This window comes from Anabrus simplex, chromosome 12, assembly GCF_040414725.1.
Source record: "Anabrus simplex isolate iqAnaSimp1 chromosome 12, ASM4041472v1, whole genome shotgun sequence".
In the NCBI taxonomy this organism is placed as follows: Eukaryota; Metazoa; Arthropoda; class Insecta; order Orthoptera; family Tettigoniidae; genus Anabrus; species Anabrus simplex.
In genome coordinates, this window is record NC_090276.1 from 57,621,542 (window position 1) to 57,647,446 (window position 25,905).

The 25,905-nt window shown below is 38.4% G+C and overlaps 1 protein-coding gene across 1 annotated transcript in view; it reads right to left on the reverse strand.

Moving 5' to 3' along the window:
• Positions 1-25,905, reverse strand: part of LOC136884022 (integrin alpha-PS5) — a 156,085-nt gene that overhangs the window by 57,561 nt on the left and 72,619 nt on the right. Inside the window, exons 8-12 of the mRNA XM_067156026.2 lie at positions 24,567-24,791; positions 9,717-9,828; positions 7,897-8,082; positions 5,169-5,345; positions 530-651 (exon numbers count right to left, since the gene is read on the reverse strand). Coding sequence (XP_067012127.2) covers positions 530-651; positions 5,169-5,345; positions 7,897-8,082; positions 9,717-9,828; positions 24,567-24,791 — 822 coding nt within the window. The remainder of the gene's footprint in view (positions 1-529; positions 652-5,168; positions 5,346-7,896; positions 8,083-9,716; positions 9,829-24,566; positions 24,792-25,905) is intronic.

Consider the following 25,905-nt stretch of genomic DNA (forward strand, 5'->3'; position numbering starts at 1 on the left):
CATAAGATATATTAACAGTACATTTACAGTAGTTTAGTTCCATGGCTAAATGGTTAGCGTGCTGGCCTTTGGTCACAGAGGTCCTGGGTTCGATTCCCGGCAGGGTTGGGAATTTTAACCATCATTGGTTAATTTCGCTGGCACAGGGGCTAGGCGTATGTGTCGCCTTCATCATCATTTCATCCTCATCAGGAAGCGCAGGTCGCCTACAGGAGTCATATTAAAAGACCTGCACCTGGAGAGCCGAACATGTCCTCGGACACTCCCGGCACTAAAAGCCATACGTCATTTCATTTCATTTCATAGTCCATTTAGAATTTCCAATTACTTTATAGATAGTAATTTCAACCACTGAAGACAGGCTTATGTACTAGTCTGATTATAAATGTGACCAGCTGAAAGGGAAGAAAACTCTGGGGAAGGATGATTTGGAAGAATGCAAAAATTCTAATTACTGTGACAGCAGTGTATCTTTAAAAAGTAGTCACAAAAAACTTGTAATACAAAAAGACACTGCACTAAAACTTACTTTAAGGTGAACTGAAACACGCTCACATAAAGTTCTCCCTCTCCATAACGTCACAACTTTCACGTTATCATTGTATTCAAATCGCTGGAGCTCCTCGTCAATCCTCAAGGTGCGAGAAACATCTGGAATCATCCAATAATAATAATAATAATAATAATAATAATAATAATAATAATAATAATAATAATAATAATAATAAGAAGAAGAAGAAGAAGAAGAAGAAGAAGAAGCTGAATAAATTACAAGTACTGGAAAGAAAAGTTATACAGAAAGTATTCAGCGTGCTAAAGACTACAGAACTCTGAAAATCAAGAAGTAATCTGATGAAATATACTGAAACATAGAGAACATAACATATACAATGCAGAAGGTGCGATAATTTTTTAACATTTATACGGAATGGATGACAACAGGTTAACCAAACAGATCTTCAAATATCTTTGGAACATGAGTCAAAAAGAACCTGGATTCATGAAGTCAAGAAAGATTTGGAAAGAAACAACAAAGGGGAAGAAGAAGCAACAGACAGAAAGAGAGATATTTAGAAAGAAAGTGTTAAAATTGGAAGGATTCCGAGGTCGGGAAGGAAAGAAAGCAGGCTCAAAATGGTCCGAGGAGGGGGGAAATGAGACATAGTGAGCAGATAAAGGAGTATTAGAGGAGGAAGAAGGAACAACAAAGAATGAACCACTGAAATTGTCTCATGGTCCCTACAAGACCCTAAAGGAGAAAGAAAGAAAGAAAGAAAGAAAGAAAGAAAGAAAGAAAGAAAGAAAGAAAGAAAGAAAGAAAGAATAATAATAATAATAATAATAATAATAATAATAATAATAATAATAATAATAATAATAATAATAATAATCACAATGCACAAAATCAAATTACTGTGTCAGCAGTGAATATAATAAGTAGTCACAAAAAGAAGATCATGTGTGGAACAAATTTTTAATCTCTAAACCATCGTACAAATATGTAAAACCAGACAAACTGTGACAATTTTTGTAAATTTCAAAACAACTTCTGATTCTTTAGATAAACAAACACTTTTTGATGTGCTGGAAGAGTTTAGAGGAGTTAAGAAAATACGAAGTTTGATCAGAGAAACACTGATTCACACCACCTTGAAAGTTAAGTTCTTATGTGAAATTTCTGAACCTTTTGATATTAATAACGTTATTGTTTCCATGCCCCCACTATCTACATTTCTGACAGTTTTGGGAGACGCCGAGATGCCGGAATTTTTCCCCGCAGGAGTTCTTTTACGTGCCAGTAAATCTACCGACATAAGGCTGACGTATTTTAGCACCTTCAAATACCACCGGATTGACCCAGGATCGAACCTACCAAGTTGGGGTCAGAAGGTCAGCGCCTCAACCATCTCTGCCTCCCTACTGGCCTCTTCCCTTTCAATTTTCTGTCAAAGTAATATTCTGTCCATCCTCACATGTCCAAACCATTGTAGCCTGCTTCTTCCTAAAAGCTCAGTAACATGTCGTTTGATGCCAGCCTCTTTCCCGTTTGCTTCATTTCTAATCTTGTCCTTCCTGGTCTTTTGGTTCAATGTTTTGATGAATTTCATTTCTGGATTTTACTATTACCCTTATCATATAGGGTACCTGTTTCTAGTCCATAGGCAAGAATTGGAATGAAATAGGTATAAAACATGGTCAGTTTTGCTTTCTGGGGTATTGTATCTTTCCACAATAATTTCTCACTTGAAAATAACATTGAGAAGCTTTCTGAGCCCTATTAAGTATTTCTTGGTTCATTCTGTTATCTTTTGAAATGATACTTCCAAAGTATTTGAAGTTAGAAACAGATTGTAACAGAAAGAAATAAATGAACTGGATTAAAGCCACATTTATTTAATAACAAAGCCAAGCTTTCAGCCAAATTGCATTGGCCTTCATCAGGGCATGTGAAGTTTTGCCTCCGACAGTGAGCAAAGAAATTCTCCGAAGGAACGTGGAAGTCATGCCCGTACTATATCCACGTTCCTTCGGAGAATTTCTTTGCTCACTGTCGGAGGCAAAACTTCACATGCCCTGATGAAGGCCAATGCAATTTGGCTGAAAGCTTGGCTTTGTTATTAAATAAATATATATACATATAGTGGCTTTAATCCAGTTCATTTATTTCTTTATGTTAATACAATGAGGCACAAAAACCTATGTTCATTAGACTGTAACAGAGTTCCCTCCAGGAAAAAGTTCGAAACTGTGTCTTTCCTGTTGACAGTCATTTCAGCAGTTTTTCTTTTTACTAAAGTTAAGTCCAAATTCTTTAGACTTGCCATCTTATAAATTTGCTTCATTACAATAACATCCTTGTACAATAACACAGTTAAATAATGTGATTTCATGTAACTTACAGCATACGTAAATATGCACTGTCTGTACATGCAACTCAGAAATATCTGTTTATATATTTTGAATTTGCTGTCACCACAGTGTCTCCTAGTATTAGCTAAATTAAGTCTGTCTCTGTCTATCATACAACTCACTTCTGCTCCCTTCCTTGAAGCACAGTGGTGGGCAGCAGTTTGCGATCTAGCACAGCAAATGCGGTGAGCTTGTCAATTTAAACTGCACACCTGGAAACAACAACGTGACCTCGTTTTTTTTTTTTCAAAAAAGAAAATTTCTTTCCACCAATCTGACTGCACCATAGTTCTTTATATAACATGAAGAGCACCTTGATTGTTTTTGTTGGTATAAGACCTCACAGTAATGGCTGAATGGGGAAAACAGAATTCCTTTCAATTCAATGTTAAGAAATGTGGATCAATGATTGTCAACTAGAAAAAGACAATGACAAATCCATTCTTATAAAAATGAACAGCATCAGCCTAAAATGAGTTGAAGATAAGAAGAATTTACAAGTAATATTTGATAGTAAACTTCTTTTCAATATACACATAAATAATGTCATAAATAAGGCCTGTAGGAATCTAGGATTTCTAATGAAAAACACGAACAAATTCAAAAATATCAAAGTCATTATACAGGTATACAGTTCACTAGTTCAAACAGTAATAGAATATGCATATATAGTCAGGAATCCATCATGTAATAAATATATAAAAGAAATAGAAAATGTTCAAGTTAAATTTCTAACATATTTGCATTTCTGTATCTCTAAACCTAGTGCAAAATATGTGCCATATAATGACTTAATAACAATTTTTGGTAGAGATAAGTTGCATACTAGGAGAACATTACTGAGTTGAAAATATCTACATAGAATTCTCAATGATAACCAAGAGTTACTCCACCAAATAAACCTATATGCACCGTTTGGAAGTACCAGAAGTGATTTAACTTTCTTTATGAAAAGTTCAAACACAAATGACCATACCAGCATATGTCACCCAATTTAAAAAATGCCAAATGTGGACATATTTCACGACAAGGAGAGTGTCTTATTAACGTCAGTCAGAAGGTGGTGATGAAGAAGCTTGTTGTTAGGGGCCTAAAATCTAAGTCATCGGCAACTAATGAAAGTCCAAAATTTATCCACTGACCAGAAATCAAAATGTGATGATGAATGAATGAATATGAACTTAAAACAATCAGTGGATCCAACCTGCTATGCCGCAATTTTCCAGAAACTATCTTAACACAATAGTATTACTGCTTCTAAAGCTCAATTCTGAATCAATGATGCTTGTTGTCTAAAGGGGTCCAAAATCCAGGTCAACGGCCCCTCATAATGGTACTTATCGCTAGAAAAGTAGAACCATGGTATTTCTCAAAAGTATTGTACGTCCCACAGGTAACGCAGACCTATGGTGTTTCTCACATAATGGTGCTACTCATAGCCAACACAAGCCCATGGTGTTCCACCCCTGGGTGTACTAATCATGGGCGCCGGTATTCCTGTGCGGTTCCTCACATAGTGGGTACTAATCAGAGGCAACGCAGGCCCATGGTGTTGCTCATATAGTGGTACTAATCACAGGCAACGCCCAGACCCATAGTGTTTCTCACGTAATGGTACTAATCACAGGTACTGTAAACCCACAGTGAACCACTCTCTGCTCCTGCTAATCATAAACCTATTGTATACCTAACAGAGTGGTACTACTCGTAAGTAAAGGCGACCCACGGTGTTCCCCACGTGATGGTACTAATCACAAGTAGTTTCATGGTTCTAATTCAATTGTACCTTGGTCACCTCTTTTAGTCGACTCTTACGACAGGCAGGGGATACCGTGGGTATATTCTTCGTCTGCACCCCCCACCCACAAGGGGTCCAATCAGAAGGGAACTCACACAGAGAGAAGACATACCATACTTGAGTACCATGAATAGTTTTAGTTGTTAGATTAATTTAGATTAACACCGTATGTATTTTAAGAGAAAAATATTTAGTTGAAACACACACTTACCACTATCCATAGTTTATAAGTGGTATAGATAAGTTCTCATATTTTAATGTTTATTGTAAATTATTTATAACATTAGAAATAAGAAGAAATGGAAAAGTTCTGTATGTGGTCAGAAATGCTTGTAAATAAATAAATAAATAAATTAGATGTACCCTGTATATCTATGTAACACTTATTATATTCATATACATAAACTGTTGTACTTGGCCAGAGTGATAGAAGAATAATAAAGAACAAAAGAGAACTTACTGACACTGTGACTAGCTTCACTCTTATCATTGAAGCTTTGACATATCTCTACGCTGAAGTTAGTGGTGTCGTTGTGCAACACATTAACACTTGATTTCACCTTGAGCTCGAGGTGGACTACTGGATATGTACGAAACAGAACTGTATGCCCGGAGAGAAAGGCACCTATGGCAACGTCTGGAAAGCACCACACAAAATTTCCAAATTTTAAAAATTTATTATTAACAAATACATTGAAATTGACCTATTATAAAAAAGACAGAAAACTAGAAAAGCAGCTGGGATTGATAAGATTTCTAAGAACATATTAAAGGCAATGGGTTGGGATATAGCACCATGTCTGAAGTACTGATTTGATTAATGTTTACATGGAGCTACACAAAATGAATAGAGTTGCTATTGTAGTCCCTGTGTACAAAGGTAAAGGTAAAAACACAAAGCAGATTATTACAGAAAGTTGTTCGGGATCTCTGGTGATGAGTTTGAAGGCCACTGGCAGCGCTGTTATTGACTTGTGCTCATCAAAACAGGGAGTGATGATTCACATCAGTATTGAGAGTGTGTGTGTAGAGTTTCATGACATTAGCTGCAACGGTGCCGAAGCGGATTGACTCTTTTTTTTTTTTTTGCTAGTTGTTTAACGTCGCACCGACACAGATAGGTCTTACGGCGATGATGGGACAGGAAAGGGCTAGGAGTGGGAAGGAAGCGGCCGTGGCCTTAATTAAGGTACAGCCCCAGCATTTGCTTGGTGTGAAAATGGGAAACCACGGAAAAATATTTTCAGGGCTGCCGACAGTGGGGTTCGAACCTACTATCTCCCGAATACTGGATACTGGCCGCACTTAAGCGACTGCAGCTATCGAGCTCGGTGGGATTGACTCTTACTGGGAGGGCTACATAACAGCCCTTTTTGATGCTAATTATAGCTATTCTGAAATCCAAGGAATGTGTAAGAAGCATGATCTCTTGATATGAAAGAACGTTTTCAGTGTTGTATTGAATGGAAAAGGCAAAGGCCGATTGGGCTTAATTCCAAAGGGGATAAAACAGGCAAATCAACGATCAGCCAGCAGCCGTACACCACAACTGGTGAAGAAAATGAAGGCCCTTGTCTCAAGCGGTAATCCTGCCCCCCAAAGGACTATCGCACATAATTTGGAGATGTCTGTTTCAACAGTTAACACCATATTCAACAAGGACCTGCAATTAGAAAAGCAGCATAAGCGCCGAGTTCACAAGCTGTTGCCTCGTCGCATTTCGGAATGTCCGACTAATGCAAGAAAGCTGTATGAAGGCTATCTGGCAGGGGTCAGATGGGAAAAAAGTGGTGACATTAGACGAAGCATATGTTTACCTTAGTGATTGTAACAAACCTTGCTCGATTTATTACCGTCCTAGAGACAAACAGTTATCAAACATTGTATACAGAGTGCCAGGAAAGTTTTCCAAGGGGCTTCATGATCATCGCTGCATACTGCTACAATGACAAGTAACCACTCACCGTGACGCTAATAATGTGAAGGTGAACTCTAAATACTATCAGCAAGAGGTTTTAACACCCTTTTACAACACAGATATCCCAGTACTGTATGGGAGGGCAAAACTCAGGTATCGGTACATCCAGATATAGCATCCAGCCATACCTCTTGTTCAACTCGTCTGTTCTTAGAGAGAATGGAAATGGAAAATGGAATCCATGCAATTCCTTTTACTGACATACCATTGAAGGCACCCGATGGGTCACCCATGGACTTCTGTGGATTTGGACTCCTGAAAAGGGCCTTAGGGAATAGACACCCATGCAGTATCAATGGCCTCTGGAAAGCCTGTCACCAGGTGAGTTGGCCGTGCGCGTAGAGGCGCGCAGCTGTCAGCTGGTATCCGGGAGATAGTAGGTTCGAATCCCACTATCGGCAGATCTGAAGATGGTTTTCCGTGGTTTCACATTTTCACACCAGGCAAATGCTGGGGCAAAACCTTAATTAAGGCCATGGCCGCTTTCTTCCAACTCCTAAGCCTTTCCTATCCCACTATCCTATTCCAATCCCCATCGTCGCCATAAGACCTATCTGTGTCAGTGCGACATAAAGCCCCTAGCAACAAAAAAAAAAAAGCCTGTCGGGAGGAGTGGGATAAGATAGAAAAAGTCTGCAAAAAAGTCTGCTGTAATGGAATTTACATTGTCGGGCTATAGCTAGAAATGCTGACTTTCCAATTTTCAATTCGTAGATATTAGACAAGGCAAAGACATTTTAAGAAGATTTTAAATAGAGTAGTGCCCATTTGTGACATATTTTACTGATGACACATATCATAAATTAAGAGATGATTTGTTAAGAATATGATTGGTGTTTAATAATAAGTAGATAGATAGGTCCAAGAAATATTTGGTAGTGTGGAAAAAAACGCTGAGGAATAGGACAATAAGTCCTCGAAACATGTACTGATTTTAGGTGATGATAAATAATTAATTAAATAACTCTAAGTATTGACAAGGCTGAATTCAAACATCAAATGTGTAGAGGTTGTAGTCAATATGGAACATTATAAACTCAAACCACTATGTTTAAATTAATAAACATACAAGATAGTCGAGCAGCTTGGCTGCTGACTCCCAAGTCATTTGCTGAAAGGTGTAAAATGACAGGGAGGGAATGTAGTAAGCAGCTTGGCCTATGCAGACATAACAGGCTGAAAGAGAACATCACACAAGCATTTAGCTTACCATCAAACGAGTTGCTGTCCATGTCATCAGGGGGTGAGATGCTGATGCCAAATCCCCGCAGCGAGAGGTCCACATCAGCAGCTGCAATACGCTGGCTGTATGGAGCCTTCAGTCCATTAGGGCCACCGTTGTAAATGTAGACAACTCCACGATGTCCATCCTCGTAAGGAGCTCCCACGGCAATGTCTGTTCACAAAGACCGCATGAATCAGATACAATTCAATACCTAAATGTGGAAAAGTCGCAATGTGCCAAAACCAGGAAAAATCAGAGATTTTACTTAACAAGGTGCTGCGTGTCAGGAAGATCAATGTATGGATGTTGCTAGTTCCACGTGCACTTTTCATGCGGGAAACATGAGGTACTCCGATTGGCAACAGTGGTAACCCCCCATGCCCTTGAGGAAAAAAGTGTCAAAGCCTTCATTCTCAGTGATATGCTGACAACTGTGGAAGATCAGAAGCCATTGGAAATAGTTCCGATGAATGCATCAGATTTCTTCAACATGAGAGAAGATGCTGGCCAGCTGATTACCATTAAGAAGCTGAATATCTTTAAAGCATGTTGCGGTCACTAGGATTTTAATAATTCGGAAGATAGTGGGTTCAAACCCCACTGCCGACAGCCCTGAAGATGGTTTTTCAATGGTTTCCCATTTACACACCAGACAAATGCTGGGGCTGTACCTTAATTAAGGCCATGGCCACTTCCTTCCCACTCCTAGCCCTTTCCTGTCCAATTGTCACCACAGGACCTGTCTGTGATGGTGTGACGTAAAGCAACTTGTAAAAAAAAAAAAAAAAAAAAAAAATTCATAAAAAAATGTTTAATAATGTAGGTAGCTTTACTAGGAAACACACACACAGGGTGGTCAGAAACAACGTATATCAGTGTTAGAGGGTTTGTCATATGATAAATAATTTGAAAAAATAATTTGATATCTGGCGCCGTTGTCATTTTATTAGCTGCTGAAGATAGCCAATCAGGTCGCTTCATGGACGAATTCAAATGGGCTGTTGCTACATCTGTACATGGCATAAAAGTGGCTGGAGAACCTCAAACACAAACACACAGTGTCACCGTAACATACTTGGTACGCGCGAGCCTGTCAGTTCGGAGGTCTGTATTCAAAATACAGTTCTTTTCTTCGGTCCTAAGCCATGTGCGGATTTAGCAATGGCACCTCACTAAGCCCATTTGAATTCACCTGCAAAGTGATCTGGTTGACTAACTTTAGCAGCTGATAAAGTGACATCAGCGTGATGTATGGAATTTTTCTTTTCAAATTATTTATCAGAATGACCAACCCTCTAATGCTCGTACACCCAGTTCTCATTGTTTCTGACTGCCCTCAATAATGACTCTGAAGTAGGGAATGCCAGTCGCTGAAAAGAACATCGAACAATGGACGACGTGTGGTCTGGATTGTTGGAAGTTCAAACACTGCATCAGGTAATCATTACAGAAAAGAACAGGGATCTACTGGCAATAATATCTTACTTACCAAATGATGATCACAGCCTTTCTGTACTCAGATGTGTGAGTAAAGAGTAATTCAAGAGAAGATACATAGCTTATGGACTTAGCACCACTGAACTGTATCAACCCCGTGACTTACCTCTTTTCACAAATTCAGTTGTATAATTGGGTGTAACAAAGAACAACTCTACATTTACCTGTGTACATGTGTTGTTTTCTACCAACAACATAAATGCGAACCCAATCTGCTTAAAAGTATTCTTAGAGTAACATTTTTTACATTATCTCAAATGTTTCATTTGGGACTTTACAGTTGGCAATGTTGTTGTTGGTATATTTACCATCATGGCCATCCTGATTGATATCTCCAAGTGAGGCCACAGTCAGACCAAACCGACCATCAATGGCTGTGCCTTCAATGAGGTGTCCAAACTTAGGCTTCTGCAAGGACATCTAGAACAGAAGAACAGTATCGCAACTTCTAACATTCCTCTTGAATAGGCTGGAATATATTTGAAAAAAATTATAAGGTGCAATCAAAAAGTTTCTGTTTGATGGCCGTACAGTCCTGAATCGGGATGCCAATCAGGCAAAATTGCTGTGAGCACTGAGGCACTCATCGTACCGATGCACCAGGATGAAGATTCCCGTGTGGTAAAACACTGTATCCTGCTACATGAAGAAATCAGCAACCGCCTGATGCACATCCTCGTCCGACAGGAAGAGTCAACCCTTCAAGGCCTTTTTGAGAGGACCGCAGGAGTGATTATCGCATGTGGAGAGATCAGGACTATAGGGTGGGTGCTCCAGTGTCTCCTACTTGAGTTGCTTTGTCTGTTATGGAAGAGGCTGGCCTCCCAGATCAATTGGCGTTTTGCGTCGAAACGTGATCCGCACGGAACTTGGCGCACCATTCCACAACGGTGGTTTTTGACATATACAGTCTTCATTCTCCGATGGATGTCCACTGATGTTTGTCCTTCAGCAGCTAGGAACAAAATAACAGCACGTAGATCCTGTTTGGACGCATTGGATAATTACGTCACCATAGTTCACGGGACCGCATTTCAGGCATGCACATCAGCACAACACGACTGCCACACTAATACCTTTGCTTACAATGTCTGTGCTTATAAACCCGCATCAGAGTCCTGCTACATTGCATGTGCGCTGCAGTAACGGTCTCAAACGGAAACTTTTGATCACGCATTATAGTATAATTGTTCCACCAAGTAAATACATTCAAATTTATTCACAAATCAAAATTGCAAAAACATCAGATTAAAAATAATGGTAAATCTTCAGTTGCATAGCAATGACATTGGCTTAGAGTTAATGTATTGAACATTACAAAATATGAGAAAAATTTATGGTCATATGATACACTTTAAGGTGAAAGAGCTGCATGTTAAAACATCATTAGATGAGAGAGTCATTCAATGTAGTATGCAGAAGTCAGACTGGATTTTACAATGAACAGTTTAAGGAGATGTATGACAATGATAGTATAATTAAAGTTTTTTCTGCTTCTTAAAATTTGTTTCAGGTAAAATATTGACAGCTCAAAAGTCTAATTCATTAGAATTGTTATTCCACTTAATATGAACTGGGTGAGTTGCCTGTGCGGTTAAGGGCACGCAGCTGTGTGCTTGCATCCGGGGTGGGTTCGAACCTCACAGTCGGCAACCCTGAAGATGGTTTTCCATGGTTTCCCATTTACCCACTAGGCAAATGCTGGGGCTGTATATTAATTAAGGTGACGGCCACTTCCTTTTCACTCCTAGCCCTTTCCTATCCCATCATCACCATAAGACCTATCTGTGTTGGTGCGACATAAATCAAATTGTAAAAAAAAAAAAAAAAAAATTTTTTTTAATATAGGAAAAGATTTAGAATGTTTGAGTTTACAAATGTAGAGTAAGTTAAATGTAATGCCAGCCAGACAGTTGCAACCACACGTCTGGTTTACAAACTTCCCTTGGCATCAGTTATAATTATATCATTAGCCTCGTGTATACATTTCACACAGCGCATGCCCATGTGGAATGCTTCTGTGATTGGCTATCTACTGTAAGATCACTGTAGAAGGGATGACCGTGGAGAAAGGAGACGCGTGGGGATGAGTTTATTTAAGTCAATGTAAGGCCGTCTATTATGGGTGTACATGACCAAAGACCACATAGGGTTCAATACACACTGTAACTGTGCATAAATGCAGGGTGTGGTTTTTAGCTTTAAGACTGAAAAAAAAAAAGATTATTAGTATAGTTGCATAAGGTTGGTAGATTATTTTATTGTATTTATAGATGTTTTGGAAATATAATTTATTATAGTTCCTAGGAAAATAATGTAAATGTGTTGCCATAGTGATGAGATCTGTGTTTGGTTATGAGTAGTGATGTGCTTGAGCCCGGCTCGAGCTACTGAACAGATGATGTCAAAGTTCGAACAAGTTCGAGCTTTGCTTGAGCTTTTGTGCACGCTGCAACCTAGCGGCTAGCCCTTATTGACACCCATAGAACTTGAGAAGGATATGTACAAGTATTATGCTGGACAGTACCGGTTTGTCCTCTGTTTACTGTAACTTCCGTGTCTTTTGTATACAATATCACTTTGACCCGTGTCTGTATTTTGGAGATAAGTCAGACTTTGTGTCTGTGTTAATACGATGATTCGTTATAAATGCTTCCTCAGAATAAATGAATTGTCTTCTAAAATGTGTTTCATGGGCCATATAAATATGGCTAGATTTTATTTATTTTACATTTTATGGCCTACATTGGACCACTCTAGTCAACTGTACAAAGAATTTCTTGATTTTCTATCAGCCCAATGTTTTTCATTCCGAGAGATGCTGCCTTCCTTTGTTCTGTTGAAAATACCCTCCCACTAGACCTTTTATTGATCTTGCTCGGTAGCCTGGTGTGTGTGTATGTCTTAAAGTATCTTAAATTTTCAGTTTTGTATTTGAGATCATTTATTGTTGTTTGCAGTTCTTTAAAATCTTCCCCAGTGACTTACATGATGTTCGCGTGTAATATTGTCGCTTGGAGCTATTGAATAATCGGTCATTCTTCTTCTTCTTTTCTTCTTTTCCTGCCGCTTTTCCCACACCTGTGGGGTCGCGGGTGCGAACTGTGTCGCACATGTGGATTTGGCCCTGTTTTTACGGCCGGATGCCCTTCCTGACGCCAACCCTCTATGTAGGGATGTAAGCACTATTGCGTGTTTCTGTGGTGGTTGGTAGTGTAGTGTGTTGTCTGAATATGATGAGGAGAGTGTTGGGACGGACATATACACCCAGTCCCCGAGCCAGAAGAATTAATCAGAAGCGATTAAAATCCCCGACCCGGCCGGGAATCGAACCCGGGACCCTCTGAACCGAAGGCCAGTACGCTGACCATTCAGCCAACGAGTCGGACAATAATCGGTCATTCTGAGCTAAAATTTACCGTCTGAAGCACCAGAGTGAAGCTGCTAAGTACTTTTGTAGTGAGTGTGGTTTTAAATCTGCGTTGTGGAGATTAGTGTTCATTAAAGGATCACTCTCATACCTATAACCTCATCTTGTTAGCTAACCGATAATGGCCGCCTCTGTTGATGGAGGTCGGCAAGTTTTTTCTAACTCAATGAATCTAAATAATGAAAATCAGCAAGTCTCAAGTAACCTCACGAATGGACAGAATAAAGAAAGCATAATTCCCACCCGTACCGGTGAACCAGGTAACCTCATGACAACCTCTATTACTGTTCCTAACACACTTAATCAATCTCCTAACAACCCAAGGTTAAGTTACTCTGCAGCAATGCAATCCTACCCTACCAAAGATCAAGCTATTGTTATTGAATCTTGCGATGGTATTAGTATCCGAGATTATATACTAGCAATTGGAAAAGTCACTAGCCCTAGTAACATCCGATTTGTCTCACGGATATCTAATGGAAGAATATGTATCTTCCTTGCAAGTCAAAAGTGTGTTGAAGAATTAATTTCAAAACATCCTAAGATTCTCATAAATAATGTCTCCTTGGAAATAAGACCTCTCCTAACTAAAAACAAACGAGTTATTCTATCCAATGTTTGCCCTGTGATTCCCAATATTGTTATTGAAGAAGAATTTCTCAAACTCGGCATTAAACCAATGTCAAAGATATCACCTATTAGAGCAGGTTTAACAATCCCCGGATTTTCTCACATTCTCAGTTTTCGGAGACAGATTTATATTCAAAATGAAGACTTTAACAAACTTCCAGACTCACTCCAAATCGAATATGAGGGTACCAATTACTGGATTTATTTATCCTCTGACACACCCACCTGCTTTCTTTGTAAAACTGAGGGGCACTTAGCTAGAAACTGTCCTGATAATGATGAAATAATAAATGAAGGCTCCTCATTAAATCAAAACAGTCATTCTCGTGGCAAGATCAATCTAACAGAATTTCCCCAATTAGTAGAGGATACACAAAAAATTGAAACAAACTGTCAAGAAAATATTACCTGTACTCCCTCACAAACTACTGTTCAGACAACTGCTACATCTACATCTCTTCAGTGTTCTCAAAATCAAAACTGTGGGCCTTTACCCTCAGGCGAAACGACTCTAACCTCTCATTTGGAATGCCCTCAAAACCCCTCATATGTTCATCTTGCTGGATCAAAGAGACCAATATCACTATCTAGCAGTGAAACTACAGGCAGAAAAGACCTTGATTTTAAGGAACCTCCCCTAACAACTGAACCTAAGACAAGTGAACAGACAGGGAAACACAAGACAAAACAAACTTACAAGAAACCAAAGACAGAAAAAGAAAGCACAACTATTAGTGATATGCTTAAGCCAATTAAGCAAGTTCTAGAAGCCAACCCTCAGTCCTTTCCCCTCAATTACTTACAACTCCAATCCTTTTTTGAAAACAGTATTGGAGTTAATGACATTGCAGCAATAGCTTCCAATTACACCCAAGATCTAGAGGGTTTAGCCCAAGCCCTTCAAAAACTATATCCATACTACACTGAAAAATCTATTAAGAACAGGAGTACTCGAATAGTCAAGAAACTGCTTAAGGCTAGCAGTGAAAACCGAGGTGAAGCAATTAACAGTTTAGTTCCAGATTACTCCAGCGATGACTCTACTTCCCTCTCATAATAATGATAAAATTCCCTCTACACTTGTTTGTCATTCTTATGACTATATCATTACTTCAATGGAACCTCAACAGTTTTCGATCACAGCAAGAGTATTTACAACTTCTACTAAATAAACATCAGCCTTCAGTTGTCTGTCTACAAGAAACTAACTTTAGAGACAACTTTGTTTCCCGTTTAAGACAGTTCAACGTACATTATAAAAACCGAATTAATCCAAATCATGCAAGTGGAGGCGTAGCCACCTATGTTAAAAATAATTTACACCATCAAGAGGTTCCTTTAACTACTGATTTAGAAGCAGTCGCAGTTTTATTATACCTTTCACAAGCTATATGTGTATGTAATGTTTATTTTCCTACAAATAGTACATCTCACGCTGATGATTTAAGAAACCTAATACACCAACTCCCCAAACCCTTCATCTTGATGGGTGATTTTAATAGCCACAACAGTTTATGGGGTAGTCGCAATACTGATGCAAGGGGGAAAGAAATAGAGAAGATACTAGATGAATTTACTCTAGTATTATTGAACTCAACTGCTCCAACTCGTTTTGATATAGCACACGGAACATACAGTAGCATAGATTTAACTATATGTACGCCAGACATAGCTGCACTATTTAACTGGTCCATTTATTCAACTCTACAAGGAAGTGACCACTTCCCCATCATAATTAATGATGATCAAAGTTCTTCAGACAACACATCAAAACTCCAATTCTGTAAATGGAATTTAAATAAGGCAAATTGGCAATCATTTAGAAAGATTGTAAATAACTATTTAAACGATCTAACTCCAACAAATAAATTTCCTTCTAAGCACATCAATGATATTGTTCAAGACTTCACTGAAGTAATAATTAAATCTGCTGACCAGAGCATCCCAAAAACAGCTCCTATACCCTTCAAGAAAACGGTTCCCTGGTGAAATGACTCCTGTAAAGAGGCTATCAAAAATAAAAACCGTGCTTACTACCTATACAAAAGAAATCCTACGCCTGAAAATAAAATCAATTTTCAAAAACACCGAGCAATAGCACGAAATAAAATAAAATTAAGTAAGAAAACCTCCTGGTTAACATTCATCTCCTCCTTAACCTGCCAAACTTCACAAAAAGTTATGTGGAATAAAATCCAAAGAATAAGTGGCAAATACAATAAATTCTGTATTACCTCTCTAAGAGATCCAGTCGCTGGGTCAATTGTAAATGAACCTCAACAAATAGCTGATCAACTGGCTAAATCATTTTCAGAAATCTCTAGCGATAACAATTATGAACCTGAATTTCTTCGCATGAAAACAACTCGAGATCCAATAGACTTAAGTGAAACTGTACCTACACCGAACTATGCTTATAATGATACTTTACAGTTACAAGAAATGGTTACAGAACTCAACAAATGCAGCAGATCTAGTCCTGGCCCAGACACCATTCCATATGAATTTTTAAAACAGCTTCCACATAGTGCACTCAATTATCTACTTGCTATTTTCAACTACATATGGAGTTCCAAACTATTTCCAGATCAATGGCATTGTGCTATTGTAGTGCCTATACTCAAACCAAGAAAGGACATTTTGATCCCAGATAATTATCGTCCCATCGCCTTGACAAATACAATGTGTAAGCTACTGGAGAAAATTGTTAACAAGAGATTACGCTGGTATTTGGAACATATACACTTTTTTAGTGATGCACAAAATGGTTTTCGTCAAGCACGTTCAACAACAGATACTCTGATATGTTTAGAATCAGAAATCCGAGAAGCTTTCCTAAATAATCAGCACCTCATAGCTGTTAGTTTAGACATTGAGAAGGCATATGACATGGTGTGGAAAGACTATCTAATTGAAACACTGATGAAACATAATATTTCAGGAAACATGCTTCACTTCATTTATAATTTCCTTAAAGATCGCCGAATTCAAGTCAGGACAAATGGAACTCTTTCACATGAAGTAACCATTAACAATTGAGTTCCCCAAGGATCAGTCATCAGTGTCACATTATTCCTCGTTGCAATAAATGGCATTGTCTCCAACATTCACCTACCAGTAAAGGCTTGCCTTTTTGCCGATGATTTGACTATACTAAGTGCAGGAAGAAATAAATTAACTACTCAACAGTTACTTCAAGAATCAATTGATAATATCCAAAAATGGGCTTAAGTTACAGGGTTCAAGTTTTCCAAAACTAAAACCAAATGCATACTCTTCTCCAAATGTAAACATACTGTACAAGACCCTGAGCTGTACATGGACAATCACAAAATTGAAACAGTAACAACTATGAAAATCTTAGGAGTTTTATTTGACACTACGTTAAGTTGGATACCTCACCTGAAAAACCTTAAAGATGACTGCTTGCGAAGGCTGAACATAATGAAGATCCTGGCAGCAAAGAACTGGGGGGCAGACTACCAAGTGCTAAAGAACACGTACAAAGCCATTATTAGGGCTAAATTAGACTATGGCAGCATTGTATACAATTCCGCAAGAATGTCTTCACTCAAAATCCTTGATTCCATCCAGTCCTCAGCTCTTCGAATTGCTCTAGGAGCCTTCCGTACCAGTCCAGTAGCCAGCATTCAAATAGAAGCAAATGAACCACCACTCACAATTAGACGTAGACAACTAAGTTTGACTTACGCGCTCAAGGTAGCAACTATGAGTGAATCAAGAATTAAGTTGTATGCTTTTCCTAACAAGCATCAAGGTACACTCATTAAATCAGGATCACAACCACAGCCTTTCAATGTCAGAATAGCCAAGTTTCTTGAAGAACTAAATTTAAATATCCCTCCAATACTCCTCACAGACAACTCTCTTAATGTCCCACCATGGACTATTACCCTTCCAAAAATTAACTTTGAAATAAATTACAGTGTCAAAGATGAAACTGACAGATCTCACTACCATCAATTATTTCTTGAAATTTCTAATAAATACCCAAGGCACACTGCAATCTATACTGATGGATCAAAATGTGAGGAAAGAAATGGATGTGGGATTATATATCCCGAACGTACCATGCTATACCGATTGCCTGACTACTATACAGTATTCTCTAATGAGCTGTACGCAATAAAGCAGGCTATGCTATATATTTTGAAAACCAGCACCTGTAATAACACCATCATTTTTTCTGATTCAAAAAGTGCATTAAACGCAATAGAAAGTCCATCATCGAAACACATCCTTGTACAAGAAATACAACTGTTGTTTAACATCATCATGAAAGAAGGCAAACAAGTCATCTTTGTGTGGATACCCTCTCATAGAGGTATTCAAGGCAATGAATCTGCTGATCAAGCAGCTAAAGACGCTACTTACCTCCTGTTAGGCGATCTAACAATAGCTACCCCTCACACTGACATTATTGCCTATGCTAAAACAAAATTATACCAACAGTGGAAGATAAAATGGCTTCAAACTTCGAACAGCAAACTCCACGAAGTAACAACGGAATCTACAGTACAACACTATCTTCACAACCTTCACAGGCAAGATCAAGTCCTAATAACTAGAATACGGATTGGCCACTCCAAGATAAGTCACAGCTACCTCCTTGAGAAGAAACTGCCTCCCATCTGTACAACATGCAATAGTGTGCTGACTGTGAAGCACATCATAACAGACTGTTCACTGTATGACAAATGGCGCCAGTACCACGGTATACCTAAGGATATTAAGGGGACACACTCATCTCCTTCACTGTGCAAACAAATTATCAAGTTTTTCAAAGACACTGGCCTGTATTCAAAAATTTAACTGTTCAGTTTAAAATACCACTTTTATATTTTTTTCCATTCTTCACCCTACTGTAATTTAATGTAAATTCTACAGTTAGAAGTCACGATAAGACCTTATGGTTAAAGTGACTCTAAATTATCTTAATAAAAAAAAAAAATATATATCTTCCTTAATTTCTGAGATCCATTTAATCTTGGTCTTGCTATTCCATAATTTTTCATTTGTTCTTGTGCTAGTTTTGGTGTCAGGTGAAGTGTTCTGATAAGATGTCCAAAGAATGACATATGTTTTTTCCTAATAATGCTCAATACTGGTTCAATTTCCTTATAAACTGTTTTATTTGATGCTATTCTCCATTGTCCATTAAAAAAAATCAATCAATCAATCAATCAATCAATCAATCAATCAATCAATCAATCAATCAATCAATCAATCAATCAATCAATCAATCAATCAATCAATCAATCAATCAATCAATCCAATCAATCACTACTGATCTGCATTTAGGGCAGTCAGCCAGGTGGCAGATTCCCTATCTGTTGTTTTCCTAGCCTTTTCTTAAATTATTTCAAAGAAATTGGAAATTTATTGAACATCTCCCTTGGTAAGTTATTCCAATCCCTAATTCCCCTTCCTATAAATGAATATTTGCCCCAATTTGTCCTCTTGAATTCCAACTTTATCTTCATATTGTGATCTTTCCTACTTTTAAAGATGCGCCACTCAAACTTATTTATCTACTAATGTCATTCCACGCCATCTCTCCACTGACGGCTCGGAACATACCACTTATTAAATGTGATATAAATCGTTTTTGGTTCCGTATTGATGATATTTGACCTTATATAATAACAATAAGTTCTTTTATTATTTTATCCACCTAATCAATACATTAAGCACATACAATTAGGGCCTTGTCCTTCTTAAATTGTTCGTTGACATATTATTTAAAAATATGGTACATGTTTCGCCTTAATTATGTAGGCATCATTAGCCATGATTTGACCTTAAAATAAAATCAGGTACCTGATTAACTTATGAACTAATGTTAAAATAGGTCTGTATTAAAAAGAATATTAAAAAGTCGTGTATAAAAGGGTCATCGAAGCTCATGAAATAAAAAGACAATACGATGACATCAGAAGATTTACAACAGAGGAAATTAGAAACACTATATCAACATTGAAAAACAAGAAGGCAGCAGGCCCGGATGGGATATTTAACGAGCACATCAAAGCAGCCTCGGAAGTTTTAATCCCAGCAATCACGAACATGATGAACTTATGTCTGTATACAGGACAAATCCCGATGAGCTGGAAAACCTCGAAAATTAGAATGATATACAAGGGAAAAGGAGAGCCACTTGACCCAAACTCATACCGGGGAATCGCGCTAAAGAACAACTTTCTCAAAATTCTGACGAATCTTGTGAAGATAAGACTAACAGAGGAAATCAACAACAAGATCCCAGAGGAACAATTTGGATTCAGGAAAAGCCAAAGCACCCTACATGCAGTCAAAAACCTCATAGACGACATCAAGGAGGATATAAGATTCCCAAAAGAAAAATTCCACGCAGTATTCGTCGATTTTACAAAAGCGTTTGACAATCTCAACAGGACCTTAACATGCGGCAAACTAGAACAGATGGTGGAACAAAACAAGGAACTAAGCGTCTTGATACAACATCCTGAGTAAAAACACCATCATAATTTCAGACAACGTAACAACCTCGCAAGAAATTATACAGACAAACGGAGTGCTACAAGGAGACCCCCTTAGTCCCCTTCTGTTCAACGTAGCCACACATGACGTGGTCCAAGCAATAAGAACTTCTGCTCCGTCCCTCAAGATTTATATATACGCAGACGACATGGTGATAGGTTCTCACGATACTAACGAACTCCAGAAAGGAATAAATGCTCTAGGAACATGGGCTGAATACAACGGACTGCAAATAAACGCAGCCAGACAACAGCACACTTATTCAGAATTCACACAACACAACGAGTAGCTGCCGCAACCAAAGCCATCTATGACATCATGTCATTAAGCAAACTTTCCCTGGATACAGCTATAGCCCTTTTTGAAGCCAAAATCGTTCCTATTCTAACATACGGAATAGAGATAACATGGGAAAAGTTAAGTTATAAAGACCTAATACGAATGGAAAAAGTGGAAGCCAGATTCTTGAAAGCAGGCCTCGGAATTTCAAAGTACACCAAGTCAAGACTAGTGTACGAACTCGCGAGAGAAACATTTCTAATAGAGGACCTGAGATGGAAATTCAATCTGCCCTGTACAGACAACTGGAAGAAACTGCAGTTAGAGAGGGAGAAGAAAAAGAAGGAGATATGGCCAGAGTTCTACTCTTCAGAGGCCATGATGAACAGAGCATGGACCGGCACAAACCAGGAGCTGAGACATTTTGTAAATTCCATGGCAGTCCATGGCTACCATCACAAAATCTGTAGGACAAAGACATACCACGACCCGGACTCGATGTGCATATGTGAACTCTGTGGTAAACATTGTGACCGATATCACATACTGTCATGTAAAAATCATGTGAAATCAATCATAGACCTCTGTATTGATTAATGTATCCTAATACTGCACAACTTGTGCGCAATAAAGTTTATATAAAAATTGATATGAGGCACCAAATTTTTTAAATTGGCAGCTTTACAAGGCTTATAACTATGAATGAGGTGATAATACAACTTGTGATGTAAGGAAGTTGATACATAATATTTAACTAACAAGTGGTTAAAAACAGAAAAACATTCCAAATCATCAAATCAAATGCCATCTTGTTGAAATGCGATAATAACCATTGACATTTAAAATGTCATTAAATGATGGTCTTAAGATTAATGAATAATCAGTTAAGTGCGTAGGCTAAATGTCATTAGCATATGGTATAATATTTTTACTTTATTGATGGTGTGAAAGCTGGTAGCTCTTGGTTGATGATCAAGTTTGATTTGGAGTCCTTTTAACCACTTGATGTGATGTTTTTAACGTTACTACAAATTGAAAAGTTTTGTTGACGTGCTGGTCAAAAGTTGTGTGTAGATAAGCATATTGATTGTTGATTCTAAGGTGGAGTCTGTAATTGAAAACCAGAAGCATGGTGATAACGTTGGATAAAAGAACTCGCTATGAAAATTGCACGGAGAATGTGCAACCTTACCTATTGCCTTGCAGCGAGAGTGACTTGTTGCATTGTGATCTTAAGAGCTGCTGACAGCTGTCGATCTCTTACTGCGCATGGCGTGTTATACTGCGCGTGGAGGGGGTTGCACTCACGAGGGAGTAGCTACGAGTCTGCTTGTTGTGTTTGAAGGGGAGCTGCTAGCGGCTGGTGGGAGAAAGAGGAGAGCGTGTTATGTATAGGGATGGTGGGAGTGCTTATTGATTTGAGGTCGAAAAATTTTGAAAAATTTACTTGTGAGGGGAATTGACTTTGGCAAGTATTGCGATCTGTTCGTACAAAGGACTTTTTTTAATCAATGACATCATTTAAGTTCGTATCTTTGTTGAACTGCTGGTCAAGAAATATGAGTAAGTTTTCGTACCCTGTCATGAGTTTACCTTTCTCAATTCTTTTTAAGATATATAAATTCTGTTCTATGGTAGTAAATATATGCCCTGTGACCCTCATGTTGTCGTGTGACATCATTGTTCTTTGTGTGGTCGAACTGCGTGAGTCCAAGGATCCATCAGAGCATTCTCGTTTCCATAGCATGTAGAACCCACTCACACTTTCATGTCCCTGGCTAGCACTTCGATCCGTAGAGGGCAACTGGGCACACTATCATTCTGTATACCTTTGATTTTAGGTATAGGAGCATCTGATTGATCACACAGACACCTTGTGCAATTTCATCCAGGTGGCGTTGACTCGAGTGCCGGCATCTGAAAAGCTGTCACCATTGCTGCAGTCCACCAGAGTGAACAGGTTAAATATGAGGGACAGCATTCATCACATTTCTAGGGACAGGAAATATCTAATTACACTAATGAGTGTCACCAACATTTCAACTTTTTTGATTTGTAAGAAAAGAAAACTTTATGTGACCTCGGTTCAATTTCGGGTTTAAATATGAATCACAGCACCTCCACATGTCATTCAGAAGATGATAAGATGTATTTTCCATGCAAACTATGTGTTTTTAATTAAACTCATCAGATACTCATGCATTTCCATCATGTGTTCTTTAACTCATCACTTAATTTCACAATGTGTTTTCATTTCCAGCGTAACACATTTCTATTAGTTCAATCGGTCTCAGAAGCTGATGAAACAGATGACACCAGTCGCTAGAGAGAAAAGCCAAGTAATGATATGATGTATTGCTACTGAAATGGCGCATGGCTTTTAGTGTCGGGATGTGTCCGAGGACTTTGGCTCACCAGGTGCAGGTCTTTAGATTTGACACCCGCGGGTGACCTGCACATCATGATGAGGATGAAATTATGATGAAGATGACACATACACCCAGTCCCCATGACAGGGGAATTAACCAATTATTGTTAAAATTCCCGACCCTGATGGGAATTGAACCCGGGACACCAGTGACCAAAGGCCAGCACACTAACCATTTAGCCATGGAGCCATAATGCTGCTAGAAAACTTCTTCAGTTTGAAATGAATGTTCTTCTAGTGATATGACACTGTTGACCTAATTATTGGTCATCAAAAGCAAACAAAAGTACATAATTATTTATCTGTAGAGGCACAGAGGAGGGATGATGACTTAACTCACTTCAGGCTTTCAAGAAGTTCAGTGGAGGTATATGAAAACCTACAACCTGTTTTCCAGTCAGTGACCGGGTCAGGGGTGGAATGAATGAAGCCCCATCTTGCGGCGAGGATAGGAATTGTGCCGGCTGCCGAGGCCTGTTGCATTCCTCTGGGGCAATGATTAATGACTGACAGATGAAATGAAATGATAGTGGAGAGTGTTGCTGGAATGAAAGATGACAGGGAAAACCGGAATACCCGGAGAAAAACCTGCCCTGCCTCCGCTTTTTCCAGCACAAATCTCACATGGAGTGACCGGGATTTGATCCATGGAACCCAGCATGAGAGGCCGACATGCTGGCACCTGAGCCACGGAGGCTAGTGGAGGTACAAATATTAGAAAATCCTAGGAATTTGGAAAGGGAATCAAAATCCAAGGAGAGGTAATCAAAACCCTGAGATTTGCCAATGATTCTATTATTTTATCTGACTCTGCAAAAGATCTGGAGAAATTGCTGAATGGTATGGACAGAGTCTTGGGGAAGGAGTACAAGAAGTTGAAAACAATAATGGAGTGCAGTTGAACAAAGTTAGGTGATACAGGAAATATTAGATCAGGAAATGAAGTCTCAAAGAAAGTAGATGAATATTGTTTCTTGGTTAGTAAAATAACTAACAATGGCAGAAGTAAAGAGGACATAAAATGCTCAGTAGCACAAGCAAGGAAGGTCTTTCTTAAGAAAAGAAATTTGCTCACTTCGAACATTGATATAGGAATTGGAAAGATGTTTTTAAAGATTTTCACCTGGAGCATGACATTGTATGGAAGTGAAACATGGACAATAACTAGTTCAGAAAGGAAGAGAATAGAAGCTTTTGAAATGTGGTGTTACAGAAGAATGCTGAAGGTGAGATGGATAGATAGAATCACAAATGAAGAGATACTGAATCGATTTGGCTAAATTTGACGAAAAGAAGAGATAGAATTATAGGACACATCTTAACACACCCAGGTCTTGTGTAGTTGGTTTTTGAGGGAAGTGTAGGCAGTAAGAACGGTAGTAGACCAAGGTACAAATATGACAAGCATATTAGGGCAGATGTAGGATGCAGCAGTTACGTAGAAATGAAAAGGTTAGCACAGGATAGGGTGGCATGGAGGGCTTCGTCAAACCAGTCTATGGACTGATGACTCAAACAACAACAACAACAACAACAACAACAACAACAACAACAACAACAACAACAACGACGACGACGACGACGACGACAACAACAACAACAACAACGACGACGACAACAACAACAATAATATGAGTTTATTCAGTTTTATATGACAAATATTCCTGGTGAACTAACCAATGGCCCTCTATTCTAACCTATTTCAGTATAATATGGAAATAGTGTATGTCCAAACATTTACATTTGTTCTCTACTATATTGTTCTGTATTTCACCAATGCACGGGATTGATCGGATGTAAACCAACGATGTCACCAATACAATTTCTGGTGAATTTAAAAACATGTCTTACCCCAGGACTTCCAAGAAAAACATGAATCCTTCCAATCTCCCTCTGACTCCCTTTGTTCGAGTAGAAGGGTGCTCCAACAACCAGGTCGTCGTAATCATCCTTGTTGAGATCCCCCACAGCAATGCTGTAGCCAAAATATTCCCCGAGCTCCTGACCTTCTTTCTTATTGTAAAACACATACGGAGACGTGGGCTTTAGAGGGGTTGGAAAAGCGAGTATCACCACCTGGAAGAGAGAGAATGTATATTTTACACAACATTTTCAGAACATACATAACACTGAACAATGTGGAAGATCAAATACAAGGTCTGTTCAAAAAATAACCAAATTTTAGAAATAATGCATTCCACCGCACAATCGTCGCACTATCATCATCGTACGCTAAAGGCTAAGCCTTGTCGCTGCTACCATTCTCCTCTCAATCCTGTTGTTCTCTTCACTTCCTTGTAGTCTTTATATTCCATTAAAGCTCCTAAAATCCTTGAAGTATGTCTTATTTGGTCCTCCTCTTCCTTTCTTTCCTAGTACCTTTCCTTCAAAAACAGTTTTAACTTCCTTCTTCACATATCTTTTGCTCATTTTCTTCCTTTAGAACATCTTAATTTGTGGTTTGTTTTTTTTTGTTTTTTTTTTTTTAGTCTGGCATGTACTCGTAATTTTCCTCCAAATTCACATTTCAGTTGCTCCCAATGAATCTGTTTCCATTTTTCCAATAGTCCAGCTCTCGCAACCATGAAGTAGTACACTCCAGACAAAGGATTTTACAAAAGCACTTCTTGTTTCTGAACTTATATGGGTATTTGTTTTTGTTAAAAGATTTCTTTTATTTTGAAAGGCACTATATATACCAAAATTTTCAGAAAATATAGTACGGTGCGACTATTATGCGAAGAATTTTTTAATGCCAGTATTTGTATTGTTCAAAAATGAATTTATAATTAAATTGTATTTGATACAAGTTAAAGGTGCAGTATCATTGTATTGAAAAACAAATTTTTGTACAAACAAGCCAAAAACAAAATAAAATTCTCATGCACACAAGTCCATAATAATCACATCACTCACAAACAAACACATGCATCTGTACATTCCAGCGTAGTCAATACTTCCGCAAAAGTACCTAATAAACACAAAACTGGAAAACACTTACAAACTCCCAGGACATGGAGAGGCCCGCTTGAGGTGAAGTACAAGGTTGCATGCAACTGGAATGTTCGATTATGTATTATAGCAGACCACAAAAATGTGGCAATGTTATGGAAAAAGGATGCATTCATTTCAATGTTTACCACTCATGATCATCATCATCATATGCAGTTTCCAGCTGTTGGCCAGGTCT